Raw genomic sequence first — 18,279 nt, 5'->3', positions numbered from 1 at the left:
AGGACCCAAATTACTTTCCAATTATCCTGAGAAGGTACCCAGCCCTGGCATCAACCCCTCTGTTTCAAAAGGGTAGGGTGAGCAGAACGCCCATCTGAAGTTACTGTAATATACAACAATAGAGTTCTCCTTAAGGTCAGTCTAAAACCTGAACACAGACAATTTATATATAAATCCTAGCAAAGGGACTGTTTTCTCAAGGTTGGCCAAAGTTGGTCCCTGGTAGAGTTTAAGAAGAGTGCCCTGTCCCAAAAACCCTTTTAGGTACTCAATACAATAGGGACATTTCTCATTTATAACTAGTCATAACAACATAGTTTCCTTCTCTGAACTGCTCTTGGCATTCAGTGCTGCATGCCAACTGTCTCTGCACATCAAGTGACTGGAATGGGCTTATAAAAGTGTCACTGCTCCACAGAAGCATCTGCACTGCACCTGCCTATCATGTAAGGTATGCACAGAGTACACGCACAAACCACACACCATCCCTTTTCTTTCCTCTGCTTAAGTCCCATTTCTCCTTTTTTCCCCCTCCCCCTCTCCCTGCCCTGCTGTTTTTGCTGTCTGGTTCCATGTGCTGTGTGATCTTCTCTATCTATTCTCTTTTTGTCTTTTCTTCTCGTTTTTCTCCTGTAGGATTCAGAAGGATTTGATCCTGGGGACCTCTGATGTGGAAAGAGGTTCCCTGTCACTTGCGCCACCTCAGTTCCTAGTCTCTGCTGTGCTTTACCCTGGCTCTCCCCTGCTTGTCTTTCTTTTGTTGCATCATCATCTTGCTGTGTGACTCACTTGCGCAGGCAGTGGTTCACTATGTGGGCACTCAGCTCACCATGCAGGCACTCAGCTTGCTGCACAAGCAGGCCTTCCTTCTCTTTTTCTTTTTTACCAGGAGGCTCCAGAGATCAAATCTGGGTCCTCCCATATGGTAGGCAGAAGCCCTATCACTTGAGCCACATCTGCTTCCCCCCATTTCTCTTAATGCCACAAAACCTCCTCTCCAGTGCTGAATGCCACTGCCAATCTGTACAGAACAGGAAGAGTTCCTGGGTCCCTGATGAACAATAGGTATAAAGTAACAATTGCCTTGGTCAATGCCCCAATAACTGGCTAATGATATAGAAATGCTTTATTTTCTCTTTGAGATTTAGAAGACAACTAAAAGATTACTTCAAAGTTTACTGCTCTTTTCCCTCCAAAGTTTAATTTATACTTTTTTTAAAAAGTTGGATTTACAGAAAGGAGGTGAATTGTTTCTATCAAAAAGGGGCTTAGGGAATGGATGTAGCTCAAGTAGTTGAGAGCCTACTTCCCATGTACAAAGTTCCAGGTTCTATCCCCAGTACCTCCAAAAACAAACAAACAAATGGAAAAAAAAAACAACTCTCATTGGGAGCACCTGTAGCTCAGTGGCTCAGCGCCTGCTTCCCATGTATAAGATCCTGGGTTCAGTCCCCAGTACCTCCTGAAAAAAGGGGATGGGCTTGTCTCCTCTTTTTAGAGCTAGGATGTATTTAATCCACTACTTCTACCTACTCAAAAAGAAAAATTAAACCCAGTAGGGAATCTATTAGCAAATTAAGCCTACATGGCCTTGAAAGCAAATGAGCCATGAACTTCAATGTTCTGAAGCTCAAGGGGAAACAAACAAAACCTAACACTAGTGGAACAATGAAATTCATAGCTACACATGAAATGAGGATACAGGCTAAAGAAACCACCCCCTGACCCCCAACCCTGACCCAGTGCAGATGAGGCTGCTGCGGGTGGCATTCTGAAGAGAAACAAGCACTGAAGTGAAGTAGACACTAAAGATGGAATTTTTGAGACAAATAAGTTGTGACTAGATAGGAGAGCATAGCACTGAGGTGCTAACAAGTATAAGGAGTGCCACTTATTGTCTCCTTCAGTAATAATGTCAAAACAGAAAGAGCCAGAGTCACATCTCAAGGACCCTAGATAACTTAAGGATACTCTTGGGTGATTCTCTACAGACAAGCAACAGTGATTTCTGAGGCTTAACCTGTTACTGTTTTGGATCAATGAATGGAAGGGGAGGTTAAGAGCAAGGGTTGTGGATTAAGGAGAAGTCTAGGTTCAGATTCCAGCTCAGGCACTTTTAAAATTTTTTTTTAAAGGTACCAGGGTCAGGACCTTGTATGTGGGAAGATGGTGCTCAACCACTGAGGCACATTGCCTCCCTTGAGTTGTTTTTTTTGTTTGTTTGTTTGCTTGTTGTTGTTTTGTTTTTAAGAGGCATTGGGGAACGAACCCAGGACTTCCTATTGGGAAGTGGGTGATCAACCGCTTGAGCCACATCTGCTCCCCTTAGTCACTTCTTAACTGTTATCAAACTCTGGAAGTAGCAGTTTCTTCATCAGTAAGATGGAGAATACACTCATTCTCCTAAAGCTGTTTTGATACTTAAATGAAACAACAAAAATGCATGTCAAACTCCTAGTATAGTGCCCAGAGCATTCTAAACACTTACACTACAATCATTATTATTATTACTAAATTTTGAAAAACCAGACACTCCAGTATCACTTACTTGTGGTAATTCTCCTTTTTCTCATCTCTCCAGTTTTTATTTAACTGGTGAATTTTCACAGCTACGTATCTTTGCTCTGTTAGATCAAATGCCTATAAAGAAAAGGAATAAGTTATATTCTGGATAAATTCTAACTAGAATTATAGGCACTGGCTTGAAGCTTCAATTTAACAGGTCAGCATAATCTATACACTGTTAAATAAAAACGGCAGCAGACAACAGCACATGACATACTTGTTTCCATTCTACAGCCATCTTCTTGAAACTTGTGAGCAGATAATTTAAAAGTCTCCAGACACACTGGCACCAAGGAGTTTAGAAAATAAAAACAAGCATACACCACGAACAGAAGGCCCACATCTTAACAGTCATTTCCAAACAATTCTCTTTCTAGACATCATGATCTACCCTCATCTGAGACCTTTTTTCATTAGGTTGTCTCTCATGCCTTGGCTGATAGGACTTTACAGAATTCAGCAGTAAGTCCCACTACTTTCATAATGTAGGGGAACACATACTGTCTGCCAGGCTATACAGTATGCCTTGAAGAAATAACCTCTCAGTAAGTATCTCTTTGGTATGACTGTTCAGAAAATAACCTTAGGGTTTATTATATTATGTTTACCGAAACAAAAACAAAAAACAGCCCTGCCTTTAGTCCCATTTCCCAACCTATGGAGTGTAAATGAAAAGCAGGTTTTATTTCAATGGTGTCTGATATTAGTTGCACAAGTCACTTCTCCAGCACTGTCCAGAGAAACATGCTCATCCCTCAGAGACCACAGCTGCTGGCAAGTCCAGCATCAGCTAGGTAGTGCTATATCATGATGTGAAAGAGGAGGTAACAAATGATTTTTGTTTTTTTTTTAAGGTACCAGGGACTGGGGATTAAACTCTGGGCCTCATATGAAGGAAGCCAGCACTCTACCAAGAGCCATATCCCACATCGGCTTCCTTGAGTTGGTGTTTTCGTTTGTTTGACTTGTTTTGTCCTTGCCTTCTCAGGAGGCATCAAGAACTGAATGCAGGACCTCCCATGTGGGAGGCGGGAGCCCAACATTCACTCCCCAGATGGCTTTTTGAGAAAGCTGGGTGTAAACCATAATTTGATAGTCTTATTGTAATATAATAGGAAATTCCTCCATACAAAAGAATTGATTGAGGAGCTCCTTTAGAATGCAAATAGTTTTTCTTAGTTTTGTAAATTCAGATGTAATTGTAGATTTTCTAGGTAGAAAAACCTTTGGCTCGACTGTCTATTACAACTAGTATAGAGTACAACAAGAAACTCTGTAGATACAGAGGCCATAGGCCTGAAGATATCTTACTACTTTAGTTCCAGTAACATTACCATACAATGCCAATTTCCACAGATGTATGAACAGTGAAGGCATTTGGCACAGGACATACAGACCATGAACACTAATGATTATTAGTCTCCATTTCTTTTAAAATGAAACCTACCTCTAAGAAAGGGCTGCAAGTAAGACAGGGCTGTTCATAAAATGGACAAACTTCTGATTAATACTAACTTTAAACCAGTATTTTTTAAAGTATAAAAACCATTTAATTCAGGTACAATATTTTATTTCACAAAAATGGAAGTTTTTTGAGCTATTTTTCTTAGAAAACCTGAGTCTACCTACAGGCATCCATACTATCATGACTTTAAAGGAGAGTAGCATTTCAAGCTGTTAAAAAAAAAAACACACATTAAAAATCACCTAATTTGTAGGCACACTAACGATATTGCAAGTATTACCTCCAAATACTACACTGTGACATTTAAGTCCAAGACAATATGGATTTTAAGACCCAACACTGACTTAAGAGGGCTTTTGGAGAATGGAGAACATCAAAAGAACTAAATTAAATGTACTCATCATTCTAAGAAGCATCTAGATTTCAGAAATGTTGAAACATTTCAAGAAGTACACTAGAAAAAATAGGATATCAGTAACCAGTACAATTGGAAGCACAAAGAACCTATTTTGATGATTTTGAAATAGAGAAACAGAACTAGTTTCTACTGTTTTTATCCTAAATGAGAACTAATTATTTACTTATTTAACTTAATTATTTAAGATTTCCCATATATAAATTCATATGAACAAAATATAAATCACATCAGTGAAGGCTGCATCTTAGAAGAGGAAATTACCACACCTGCACACTGAAGACCATTTAATGAATCAATTCTCCATTTGTCAGGCTTACCCCCAGGGGCTGGAAACATCAAGAGAAATTGTGGACAAGGCAGAAAGTGCTGAATCATAATAAAAATCACCTAGAAATAACTACTGTTTTTTCTTCCTTTTATCTATAATTACTTATTTCTCAAAATTGGAAACGGTAAAATATTGTATCCAGCTTAAGCAACTTGTTTATTAGAAGCAGTTCTCACAATGATATAAGTTCATAAAAGTTTTAAATTTTGACCACTAGCTATCGACCCACAGTTATTGCTATTCAAAATGTTCCCAAGCTGGTAATAACCAATAATTTAACCCTTAGTCTTTGCATAATGATCCAGTTTATCATACTTACCTTGTAAACTTCACTGAAACCTCCTCTACCCAAAAGATGTAACAACAAATATCTGTCATTTAGCGTTGGGTGATCTTTAAATCTGTGGAAACAGGCAATATGCAATGTCCTGAGGTCAAGGATTACAGTCCTCCATAACTGCAAAACCCCCAGAATACCTAACACATTATACATGATTACTCAATGTTATTACAGATATTTTGATAATCAATGCCAATATAGCAATTATAAGCATAAATTAAGTTATATAGTTCAAAGAGGCAGCATAATTACACTAAACAGTATTCACTGTGGAGCCATTGAGACAAAGGAGCTGGTCTCAGGATAGCCATGATTAGCCTTGTGCCCTTTCCTGACTCCCCTTCCTTTTTACCCTGCTATAAAGTAAGGAGAGTAGACTAAGTTAGATCAGTAATTTTCAAACTGTGCTGTTTGGCTTCTCTAAACCATTCAAGGGCTACAAGCTCCCACCATTCCAAAACTACAACATAGGGAAATTCCAAGGTATTTTACATTGCCTTAAAAATGGATTTGGTCCTTCTCAGAGTGGATGTACATCACTATTGCAGGTGATGGGAATGTGGAGAAGCATGAGAAAAATACAATTGGTATGACCTATAGACTGTGGCTAACAACAATACTGTAATATTCTTGCATCAATGCCAGAGATTTACTGTGTTGATAATGGGGGAATATGGAAAGTGTGCCTAATGTATGCTATGGACCATGGTTGGTGGTACTTGTCTGATATTATCTCAAAATCTGTAAAAAAATGTTTCACCATGGTGTGGTGTGTTGGTGAAGGAGCGTCGTATGGAAATTCTACACATGTGCATGATTTTTTAAGTTCATAACTTCTTTAATAAAAATATATTAAAAACAATAGGGTTGGGGAAAAAATACACCAAATGTAAGTTGTGGACTACAGTTAGTAGATATAATATTTTGATGATATCTTTCATAATTTATAAAAAATGTTTCACAAAACATAAGATATTGGTGGTGGGGTGATTATGGGACCCCTGTATGATGTTATGCATGCTTATTTTGTAAGTTCACAATTTTTACTATACACATTGTTTCTGTATGTTCATGTATAAATGATATATTTCAGTAAAATTTAAAAATAAATAATTTTTTAAAAGTAATTTGGTTATAAAGTGAGTCACATGTTCTACATGCATTCTGATTTCCCTCTCTAAAAAAAGTCTGATATGACTGTTTTCCTCATATGGAATTCTACCTTGTGTCCTGACAATTTGGCAAGAAATAAAAGATTCTGGCAAAAACAATTTAAAGTATTTCTATTTATTTTCTGATTTTAATGAAGCCCACAATTCATGATGAAATTATATTTTGATTTTAAGAAAGTGTGGTACATGTGGAGAGATGACACTACCACATGCATGGCTGGCTCAGGAGTTACAGATCTAAGTTTGGCTCTTTGGTTGGTCACACTAGTTAAGGGTCCCAGTCAGATTAATTTCTCTAAACCTGTTTTCAGATCCATGTATTGAAGATGACCTACCCCACTAGATTATCATGAGGATTATATCAGAGAACATAAGCACACACAGCACTGTGCCTGACACATAGAGGGTGGTAAGTAAACTGTCACTGATCGGGCCTACTACTTTATAGACAAGTTCATGGCTACTCTGGGCAAGCAAAAATATATAAAACAAAAAAAAAACCACAAACCATGTTTCAGAGCCAGAAAAAAGATCACTAATAGAAATGATTTACCACTGCAATCTACTTTCCCATTTCAATCTCTTAAATGATTCATGAACAATGGCTGGTATTTATGGTATTTATCTACAATTAATATGCTGAACTTAAGAGTCTTGCTTAAAATTTCAATACAGGAATGGCCCTTAAAGGTCATTCAGAAACCAGGTATCCTCTCAACACAATCCTCTTTCCACATCACCACACTGCCACCTATGCTTCAATTTATTAAAGCTCTGTAAGTAAATCTGAATATATAGTGTATCCCAACCATTAAGAGCTGCAAAACTATATTGTTTTAGTCACCCATGTACTATAGTGCATGTACATACAAATATAAATAAATTTAATACATTTATTAAAACTAAAACAAATCAAAAAAGTAAAAAAACATTACAAAAAACACAAAAGAAAAACAATAAAAACAAAAAAATAAAAGCTAGAGCAAATCATAATTGTGTTCATAAAATTGTATTATACTCTACAAGATAGCTAACTACACTGTGGAATCATTTCACAAATTAATATTAAAGAAAAACATCATTCAAGACCATTTAATTCATGTCAGACAGTATTCAACAATTTCCATCCCAACATACCCCCAAGTTGCTTACTGTGAATTATCTTCATTATGTATCCTTTTCAGTTCCCTGATATGTAGATTTCTAACCCTTTCTAACCTTTCCAGCTCTGCCTGGATCTCTGCTTCCTCCTAAAGCCAAAAAGAAAGGAAAAGACAGCTCAGAACACAGTGAACGTTACCTTTTCAGAGTCTTATTTCAAAAACAACAGCAAACATTTTACTTATAAAAAGCTAAAGGAGAAACTGTGCAAGGACAACAGGATTTTTTTAAAAGAGCTAGCATTTTAATCATAAAAATCAACCTCTTCTCAAATAATAAATAAAATTCAAACCAAACCAGAGTGCCCTGCTCTCTATACCCACTCACTCCCCAGACATTAACCACTGCTAAATTTCTTGTATAAGTTTTTAGAGATGTTTTGTGGATATACACACATGTCCACAAACATATTTTAAAATAACATAATAAACCAAATTAAAAACACAGACAAAAATGAAATCAATTTTTACAAATAACCAGCTCTCTTCCATAAGTTTGGGTTAACATTTGGTACCTTAAGTTCCCATAAAAACAATTTTTGATGATCCAGTGGGGGAGGGGGAATGAAAACCAAAATGCAAGATCAAAAAAGGAACAGCAGTTTATTAAGTGCTTACTGATTACTATTTGCACAACAGCTTTCTCCAAAAATGCTGAATTTAAGAGATGAGCTATCTACATTTAATACATCTAGGGAAGCGGATGTGGCTCAACTGATAGAGCGTTGCCTACCATACAGGAGGTCCAAAGTTCGAACTCAGGGACTCCTGGCTTGTGTGGTGAACGTTACCCACATGCAGTGCTACCGCGCACAAGGAGTGTCATGCCACGCCGGGGTGTCCCCTTCACAGGGGAGCCCCATGTGCAAGGAGTGCACCCTGCAAGGAGAGCCGCCCCACGCAAAAAAAGTGTAGCCCACCTAGGCGTGGCGCCGCACACATGGAGAGCTGACGCAGCAAGATGACACAACAAAGAGACACAGATTCCCGGTGCCGCCAAGAATGCAAGCAGATATGGAAGAACACACAGCGAATGGATACAAGAGAGAAGACAACGGAGGGAAGGCGAGAGAAATAAATAAAATAAATCTTTGGAAAAAAAAAAACATCCGGTGAGCGTCATCAATAACAAATTCTATGTAGAGGCCTCTGTGTTAGAATATGGTTAGCACTAGACCTTCTCAACTAGTTTAGCAAAGAAATAAGAGCTGCTATGTGATTTTTTTAAATTACAAGAATTTTAACATCAATTTCAGAACCATTTGATTTTGTTTTATATTTAATTTTTACTTATAAGAATAAAGCCTTACGAAATACGTTATGATGTATACAGAGTTATCTACCGATAGCTTTCAAATGGGGGAAAAGTACTCTCATTGGATGGTTGGAATTGACTCAAATGTAAAGGCATGAATTCCACCATGAGAATACAAGAAGTGACAGTGAAATGAGCTACTCAAGATTTCTGCAGCTATGTGAAATTACTCTTACATTTGCTTAAATGACCAAACAGCTTCAAAGCCAAATGTAAAAAGAATGAGGGGATGCATGCAAGGCATTTAGGGTATTCCAGGTACACGGAAAATATTCAACTTCAATAAAGGTTACAGCCAATGTAAAATTAAACAACAACAACAAAACAAATGCAAACTAAAAATTGCATTTTCCAGATGGATTTTCTTATTGTACTTACCTTTTTAAGATGACCTAATCTGAGTTTGAAAATTTCTTCTTGTTCATGGTATTCTGCTAATGTTAACCTGGAAAATAATGGTAGAAATTTCCATAAATACTTGAAATCATAGTACATCTATCTGAAGAGAAATGCCAAATCATGGTATAAGATATATTCAATCTCTTAGTTAATATGACTAAAAGATAGGTTATCTTGCAGTCCCTTCTAACAGCCAAGAGAAAACTTTGGTGATTTATCAGATGTGCCATGAAGCAAGAACTTCAAAGCCAGAAGTCTAATTTGTAAAAAATGAGAAAAAGAAATGAGCCATGTTCTTACATTATTCATGAAATGAGTTTTGAACCATACGTTACTCAAGATGAAAACCCATTAGGAGAGGTTAACTAAAAATTACATGTCTAAAAAGTTTTTAAAAGGGTTTAACGATAAGGCAAAGGATTTGGTTATTCTTCATAAACTGTAGACCCTGGTCCTACAATGACATGGAGAATAATGACATAGTACAAAGAGTCCAGGATTTGGAGTTTGAGGACAAGAGTTCAAGGCAGAACTTAGCTACTAACCACGTAACCTTGGGCAAGCAACTTTAACCGCTTCATCTGTTTCCTTAAAAATGCAGTAGTAGTACTATCTATCTGACAAAGGTATTGTGACTATTAAATAAGCAAGTGAACAAAATCTATAACATACTATTATTTAGAAACAATTCTAAAAGAGCTGACTTAATAGGTAATTACTTGCTTCATATTTTACCTACCCCAAATTTCATCCTTATATGTCAAGCACAAGCATGTAAGAAATAATCTTTATTTTAAAGATTTTTTCCCTTTCCCTCCCCTTCCCCTGTCCTGCTGTTTTTGCTGTGTACATTCGCTGTGTGATCTCCTGTGTCTATTTCTCTTTTTTGTCTTCTCTTCTCATTTTTCTCCTCTAGGATTCAGAGCGATTCAATCCTGGGGACCTCTGTGGAGAGCAGTTCCCTGTCAATTTTACCACCTCAGTTCCTGGTCCCTGCTATTCTTCACTTTGACTCTCCCTTTCATTTCTCTTTTGTTGCATCATCATTTCATTTTGCTGCATGATTCACTTGTGCAGGCAATGGCTTACCACATAGGCACTCGGCTTGTTGCTCGGGCACTGGCTCACCACGTGGGCACTCACGTGGGCACTTGGCTCACTGCATGTGCCCTCAGCTTACCACGTGGGCTCTGGTTAGCCACGTGGGCATGCTTTCCCTTCTTTTTCACCAGGAGGTCCCAGGGATCGAACCCACCTCCCACATCGTAGGCAGAGACCTTCTCACTTGAGTCACATCCACTTCCCAGAAATAATCTTACTCCTTTATCAAATATTCTCTTCACATTATAGAAGCACACATATACACTTCAAAGTTTCAGATCATACTTTTTAGATATATTCTAAATAGCAAGAGGAAGAAAAAGTTACCCTATCAACTAGGAAGGGCTACAGAATGGAGCCTTTGAGGGCTGACTCAAAAATAAAAAATAAAAATAAAAGAAGAAACATACCCACTAGGGTTGTTTCAGCTGCAGAAATACTTATACCCTTCTAATAAAGAAATTAATGACAAGAAGTACAAAAAGAAAAAGAAAAGAAAAGAAATACTTATACCCATTAGTCCATTTCATGCCAGTGAAAAAGGGAGAAATAAAATATAGCTAAAAATTCTCTCTGCCTGAAGCAAGTTCAATACGAAGACAGGATAATGTTATTTACTCCAAAACACCAGAAGCTTCTGGCCAAATGAATGAGCCAAGCCATAGATACACTAATTAAAAGCTGGACCAAAGGCCTTCTAGCTTAGATTTACACAGGCAACTGCTTACTGACGTATTACTGGCCTAGATTAAATTCTAATTATTGTTCTGTGACAAGGAAACAACCAATGCCCTCTATGACTCCTAAGCCAATGGTTTTATGCACTAGTATCTGATAATTCTCAAATAATACTGGAGAGAAGATCCCTTCACAAAATAGATACAAGAGTCATGAAAGATGACAATCATCAGATTAATGTAAACAACATTTGCCTGGGGAGCTTTTCAAATGTATGCTTCTATTTGGAATTTTTGCAAGGAAATATTTTGTATTTAGAATGCAATTTTAAAATATTTATAAGAGGGAAGCAGACTTGGCCCAATGGATAGGGCGTCTGCCTACCACATGGGAGGTCTGCGGTTCAAACCCCAGGCCTCCTTGACCCGTGTGGAGCTGGCCCACGTGCAGTGCCGATGCGCGTAAGGAGTGCCGTGCCACACAGGGGTATTCCCTGCGTAGGGGAGCCCCACATGCAAGGAGTGCACCCCATAAGTAGAGCCACCCAGCACAAAAGAAAGTGCAGGCTGCCCAAGAACGGCACCGCACACACGGAGAGCTAACACAACAAGAGAACACAACAAAAAGAAACACAGATTCCCAGTGCTGCCAATAAGGATAGAAGCAGTCACAGAAGAACACAGAGCAAATGGACAAAGAGAGCAGACAACTGGGGGAAGGGGGAATAAACCAAAAAATAAAAAAATAAAAAAATCATAACCTAAAAAATTTTTTTATAAGAATGAAGGTGTTTTCTAAGCTACTCACTATGCATACCATTATCACTCTATTTAATGTAATTAGTTTAATCTGTCAATATTTAATTAATTTAATCTGTCCTTTGTGAGCTCCAAAGGCTGGGGCTGCATCCTGTAGCTCTGTATTCCCAAGGTCTACAACTGGGTCTAGCATATAATAAGTATTTAGCATCAACTTACTAAATGAATGTTAAGCAAAAGGCTCCCAACACATTATCAGGTATGTAAGAGGTTGGAGTTAGCGTCACTCCACCTTTCTCACTAGAATGAAGGAAGATGCATTTCTGTGATGTCATGACTTCTATCAATGGTGTAATACAAGTAGTAGTATACTTGAGGTAGACTATGGGTTAATACGCTATTTTCAGCCAACATGAAAACACAAAAAAGACATATTAGACAATAAATTACACAATATATCTTCTATTTGTGGCCATCTTTGTATCAGAACTTATTTTCAATTAAGAGATCCCAAATAAGAGCTTTAGAAAATTTTTTTCCTTATAAAAATCATTTTAGCCATTATAGATATAACAATCAAAATATGAACTGTTTCAATGGAAAAATATTTTTAATTTCAAATATCTGATTCAGAAACCAACTGCAGAGTTACCATCACTTCTTTAGGGATTGCCTATACTATTATCTCTACAACTGTCTTTTCCCATTTAATTTGAAAGTCTCTTAAAGACAGTGGTGATACCTTAAATTTTTTAAGGGTTTGTATCAAAAGTATTTGAAATAGGTTAAGTGATATACAAGTTTCATTTCCCATGTCAATTTGGTGTGGCAGTGAATGCTTCACTGGCATATAGCCTATGGGCCAAATCCGCCAAAAGCTTGTTTTTGCAAATGAAGTTTTAATGGAACTCAGTTACACTCATTCATGTAGTCTGTGGCTGCTTTTGCCCTATAAAGGCAGAGTCGAATAGCTGCAACAGAAACCATATGGTCCGCAAACCCTTAAATATTTATTACCTGGTTCTTTACAGAAAGAGTTAGCTAACCCCTATCCTGGATAAAGATTCTCTGGGTGAGCAAGAGTATGATGACCAATTAGGAAAATCTGTTATGAGGTTGAATGGAAAAGGAAGATATCTGTGCCCAGGATTTTCTACCCTTTTGTACATGGTACCTATGAAATCACTGATGACTGGCATGAAAAAACGCACTTCAATTTAAGATACTGGTGTTTTCCTTAGGTCTCCAAATAGAGAAAAAACCTGGGACATCAACATTTGGCTTTGGGAAAATGTTTTTTTCCTAAAGTAACAGCTATTTTTATCTTGGTTTACTCCTATATTAAGTACCATAACTCTCCCCAATAGATAAAGGTGCTACACATTCTTCAGTATAAAACAGTAACCAGGCAATTCCCATAATATGATAGCAATGTATCATAACCTAGAAACACATATAAACAATAACACATCATTTGAATATACCACTGACCACTGATATGGCAATTATTAAAAGTCACCAAATATCCTAAAGTCAAGTTAAGTAACATTACTTCTCCCTCGTTTGTTGTTTTAAATGCCCAAATAAAAAGCTAGCCTATGAAAAGCAGTTAACGGAACCCTCTTTTACATGAATTCAATAAATCCATTAATGTGAGTAAAAAGAAAGCTTAAAGACTAGATGCCTCCAGAATTTATACATTTTTTCCAGTGGCATTCAATGGACATTTGTAGTTTATGGGAGGGTGTGGTATACTCAGTCCACATCAATAAAGAACATACGTTTCATTTTCAGCTCCATTGGTCTTGCTCTTCCTTTGTTTCTGCTCATTGGTTGCTGGAGGGGCCTGTCCCATGGCAGGAGGTTTCCGCTTTGCTAACATTTTCCGTTGTCTTTCTATCTCTTCCCTCTGTGAATTTATCCTTTCCTGTTGCCTAGAGATAAAAAAGATATTGGATAGAGGAGGAAGGTCACAAAAATGTTTCAACATAGCTAGAGAACAAACACAAACATCTTGTCATATATCTGACAGGCTTCAGAAAATAAAAGGCCCTATAAAAGTAGTAGAGATTTGATTTTAACTTTGGTTGGAAAAGCTAAATAATGGTGATAAAAAGTTGGTGACCCTGTTGTTTTTAAATAAGTGTATGGCTTCAGGTCATTAACTACAATTATTCTCCAAGGAGGAGAGTGGGTATGACGCAAAGTTAAAGAAAAGGAACATCAAATTTTTATTGTGACCTTATTTTCTGATTCAGACAATTTTCTAATTCCTTTTTGAATAGCTAAAGAAACAATTCTCTGGTATAAGCCCCTTAAAAGTAAAGCTCTCCATTTAGGTATAGAAAAAAGTACAAACAGTTCCAAGTGTCTTTTTGTTTTTCATCTCGATTAAAACTTCCTCTGATTTTATCTATAAAGACAAGTTTGCAGTACACTTATGAGAGTAAAAAGAGGGAGGTGGATGTAGCTCAACTGATGGAGCTTCTTCCTGCCAAATGGGAGGACCTGGGTTCTATCTCTCGGGCCTCTGGCAAAAAAGAAGAAGAGAAAGCATGCCTGTGCAGCAAGCCAGTGCCCAGGCCAAGAGCGCATATGGTGAGCCAGTGCCCCAAGAGTGTCCACGTGAATCTCTGCGTGGTGAGCCAGTACTCCGTACAAGTGAGTCACGCAGCAAGATATGATGTATCAAAAGAAAGACAAGGGGAGGGACAAGGTGAAGCACTGTGGAAACCAGGAACTGAGGTGGCGAAATTGACAGGGAACCTCCCTCCCAATTAGAGGACGCCAGGATTGAAACCTGTGAATCCTAGAGGAAAGAAAATGAGAAGACAACACAGACAATAAAAACATCAGGGTGGGAGGAAAGTAAGGGGGGAAAATAAAAAAATAATAAAAAAAAGAAAGTAAAAAGATTTTCTTTTTTTAGACCAATAGTTTATTCAGGTCTCTATGAGCCATTACCTATTCTCAAGTCATTCCTGCTTATTGTTATGGTAACATATAAACTATGTTTTTAAAAACAAATACATTCAGAAAAACCAAGTGAAGCTTTGTGACTGGAAAGCACTTCACAGGGACTGGTACATAAAATGAACTAGTATAAAACATTATTATATGGGGAAGCGGATGTGGCTCAGCAACTAGACTCCTGCCTACTGCATAGGAGGCCAATGGGTTCAGATGCCAGTGTCTCCTAAAGAAGACATCGAGCTGGTGCAACGGTCAGATGTGGCAAGCTGACACAACAAGAGACACGAAGAAAAAACACAATGAAAGAACAACAAAACAGGGAGCAGAGGAGAGGTTCCTGGTGCTTCCTAAAGAAGATAGCAAGCTGAAGCAACAGCCAGGTGCAACAAGCTGACAGAGCAAGAGATGTGCAGAAGAAAAAACAGAATTAGAGATACAACAAAGCAGGGAGTAGAGGTGGCTCAAGCAATTTATAGGCATCTCTCTCCCACATCAGAAGTCCCAGGTTTGGCTCTGGTGCCTCCTAAAGAAACAAGGAAGATGAACAGATCCAGCAAGTGAAAAACAACAAGTGGGTGGGGGAAAATATATATTTTTTAAATTATTAAATGAATTCTGAGATATCTAAGACAATTACCATAAGAGTTTTGCCTAAAGATGTCTAATTTTTCTATAGGAAACTAGTTTACAAATTAGGAATCAATAAGAACACCTAAAGAAAAATCATTTTCTCTCATGTATCGAACCGTTTGATAGTTAAGATTTATACAAATGATATATCAAAATATACCAAGATTTGAGAAGTCAGGCAGAAATGACCAGGAAAATAAATGTTCTAGGACACCAGGGGAAGCTGGACACTGCCCAGAAGAGAGAGAGGGACAAAGGAGAGGAATTGTGACAGCAAAGCTGTGAGTTGAAACCAACAGCTACTACTGCTGGCACCCTCCCCCATGCTAAAGACACTTCAGAATTCTCAGACCTTTGGGCTATAGAAAAAGGGGCCTCCAGGTATCCATTGCCCCAAGAAAGGGGAGAGGGACAAGACTAAGGCTGACTCAGTTTTTGACCCACAAATTCCGTCTGCTGTGTCCCACAACCCTTCCAGGCTGAGTGTGGCCATGCCATGTTTGCTTTGGAGCACAAGATTGGAGATATCAGACCCTCTCAATCTCCCTCTGTTCTAACTGGAACTGACTTTTGAGGATGCAGTGGGGAATGGAATTGTTTCCAAGGGAGGGGACTGCCAGAAGAACTGTCTCACAAAGTATGAATTACAAGTCCTCCAGTAGGAACCTCTATCACATTGATCTGGTCTGTGTTGTAGCAAACACACTCCGATGAGGCACTAAACTGAGAGCTGCCAAAGAGTGCTGTCTGCTGGCACACAAAGGAAGTGCATGCAAGAAAACTGAAAATAAGTAGGAGAGGCTTTTTCCATTCCCTATAGACTCCCTCCCCGAGACCCTAGGAAGTGACTCTAAAACCAATTACTGGGTCCGCTGCCCAGTTTTGAGCAACCAGCAGGATACTTCTAACAATCCAGGTTGAGCCAAGAATCAAAGAACTGTAGGTAAGGAACAGCCTCCTGCCACTAAATGCCTACAAAAAAGAAAGAAACTGAGCATCTGACTAAACTATATCCTAATCAGATGCCTAGATATCAACAAAAAATTATGAGCCATAATAAGAAAATAGAAGACACAGCCCAAGAAAAGGAATATATCAAAGTCCTAGAAGAGATAAATAATTTGAGAGAATTCATCACTGAGATACATAAAAATTTCCAAAATCAAATTAATGCTGAAAGACAATATGGTCAAAGAGATAAATGACATCAAGAAGACACTGAAGGCGGCGGACTTGGCCCAGTGGTTAGGGCGTCCATCTACCACATGGGAAGTCCGCAGTTCAAACACCAGGCCTCCTTGACCCGTGTGGAGCTGGCCCATGCGCAGTGCTGATGCGCACAAGGAGTGCCGTGCCATGCAGGGGTGTCCCCCGCGTAGGGGAGCCCCATGTGCAAGGAGTGCACCCCGTAAGGAGAGACGCCCAGCGTGAAAGAAAGTGCAGCCTGCCCAGGAATGGTGCCACACACACGGAGAGCTAACACAGCAAGAGGACGCAGCAAAAAGAAACACAGATTCCCATGCTGCTGACAACAGAAGCGGACAAATAAGACGCAGCAAACAGACACAGAGAACAGACAACCGGGGTGGGAGGCGGAGGGGAGAGAAATAAATAAATAAATAAATCTTTAAAATAAAAATAAATAAATAAAGTGCTAGGGGAAGAAATTTTTTTTTAAAAAGAAGACACTGAATGAGCACAAAGAAGAATTTGACATCCTGAACAGAAAATTAACAGAGCTCATGGGAATCAAAGACAAATAGGTGAGATCAAAAACACAAAAAGGCAAAGAACAGCAGACTCAAAATGAAAGAAGAAAGAATAAGTGATACCAAAGAGCTAAAACTGAAGAGAGAAAAGGACAGACAGAGAAAAGAATGGAAAAAATTGAGTAGGGGCTCAGTGAGTTGCATGACAACAAAAACAACATACATGTCATGGGAGTTCCAGAAGGAGAAGAGAAGGGAAAAGGAGCAGAAAGGGTATATGAGGAAAGGGTAGCTGAAAATTTCCCAACTCGCACAAAAGAAATGAACTTATATGTCCAAGAAGCACAAGGTACCCCAATCAGAATAAATCTGAATAGACATACTTCAAGACACATACAACTTAGACTGTCAAATGTCAAAATTAAAGAGAAAATTCTCAGAGCAGCAAGGGAGAAGCAAACTATTATGTACAAGGGATGTCTGATAAGGCTTAGCACAGATTTCTCTTCAGAAACCATGGAGAAGAGAAGACAGTGGTATGACACAATTAGGATACTGAAAGAAAAATACTGCCAGCTGAGAATTCTTTACCTAGCGAAATTGTCATTCAAATATGAAGGTGAGTATAAAATATTCAAAAACAAACAGAAACTAAGAGAGTCTGCAAAAAAGAATCTACCTTAGCAGGAAATATTAAAGGAAGCCTTAGATGCTGAAAGAAAAAGACAGGAGTGACAGGCTTGGAGCAAAGTATAAAAGAAAGAATAGCAGAAAGGATAACAAAAAGAATAAAAAGACAAAAATAAGATGATATATGAAAAGCAAAGAATAAAATGGAGGAAGTAAGTAGTGCATTTACAGTAATATCACTGGATATGAAATGATTAAACTCCCCAATCAAAAGATACAGGCTGACAGAATGGATAAAAAAACATGAGCCATCCATATGCTTCTTACAAGAAACTCACCTTGTAAGCCAGTTGTAAATGAAACTGGCTGTAAGTGAAAGGCTGGAAAAAGGCACTCCACATGAATAGTAACTAGAAAAGAGCATGGGTAGCTATACTAGTATCAGACAAAACAAACTTTAAATGCAAAAAAGTTACCATGCTAATGAAAGAAAGAAGTTATGTGTGAAGTTATGTGGGGGGTAAAGGGAGTGGGGAGTGGGGTATATGGGACCCTCATATATTTTTTAATGTAACATTATGCGTGATTTATATATCTTTAAAAAAAAAGATAGGGAAGTAGACATGGCTCAAGCAACT

The 18,279-nt window shown here is 38.2% G+C and overlaps 1 protein-coding gene across 4 annotated transcripts in view; it reads right to left on the bottom strand.

Moving 5' to 3' along the window:
• The window catches only part of LOC131277464 (serine/threonine-protein kinase tousled-like 2), a 108,749-nt gene that overhangs the window by 24,986 nt on the left and 65,484 nt on the right, over nucleotides 1–18,279 (bottom strand). For all 4 annotated transcript variants that reach the window (XM_058292514.2, XM_058292515.2, XM_058292512.1 and 1 more), the window contains 5 exons: nucleotides 13,481–13,633; nucleotides 9,142–9,208; nucleotides 7,441–7,538; nucleotides 5,096–5,177; nucleotides 2,549–2,640 (listed from right to left, as the gene is read on the bottom strand). In XM_058292514.2, coding sequence (XP_058148497.1) covers nucleotides 2,549–2,640; nucleotides 5,096–5,177; nucleotides 7,441–7,538; nucleotides 9,142–9,208; nucleotides 13,481–13,633 — 492 coding nt within the window. The remainder of the gene's footprint in view (nucleotides 1–2,548; nucleotides 2,641–5,095; nucleotides 5,178–7,440; nucleotides 7,539–9,141; nucleotides 9,209–13,480; nucleotides 13,634–18,279) is intronic.

The sequence above is a fragment of the Dasypus novemcinctus genome, unplaced genomic scaffold, assembly GCF_030445035.2.
Source record: "Dasypus novemcinctus isolate mDasNov1 unplaced genomic scaffold, mDasNov1.1.hap2 H_5, whole genome shotgun sequence".
NCBI lineage: Eukaryota > Metazoa > Chordata > Mammalia > Cingulata > Dasypodidae > Dasypus > Dasypus novemcinctus.
The sequence above is the reverse complement of the archived record's forward strand: the minus strand, read 5'-3'. Positions and strand labels throughout refer to the sequence as shown.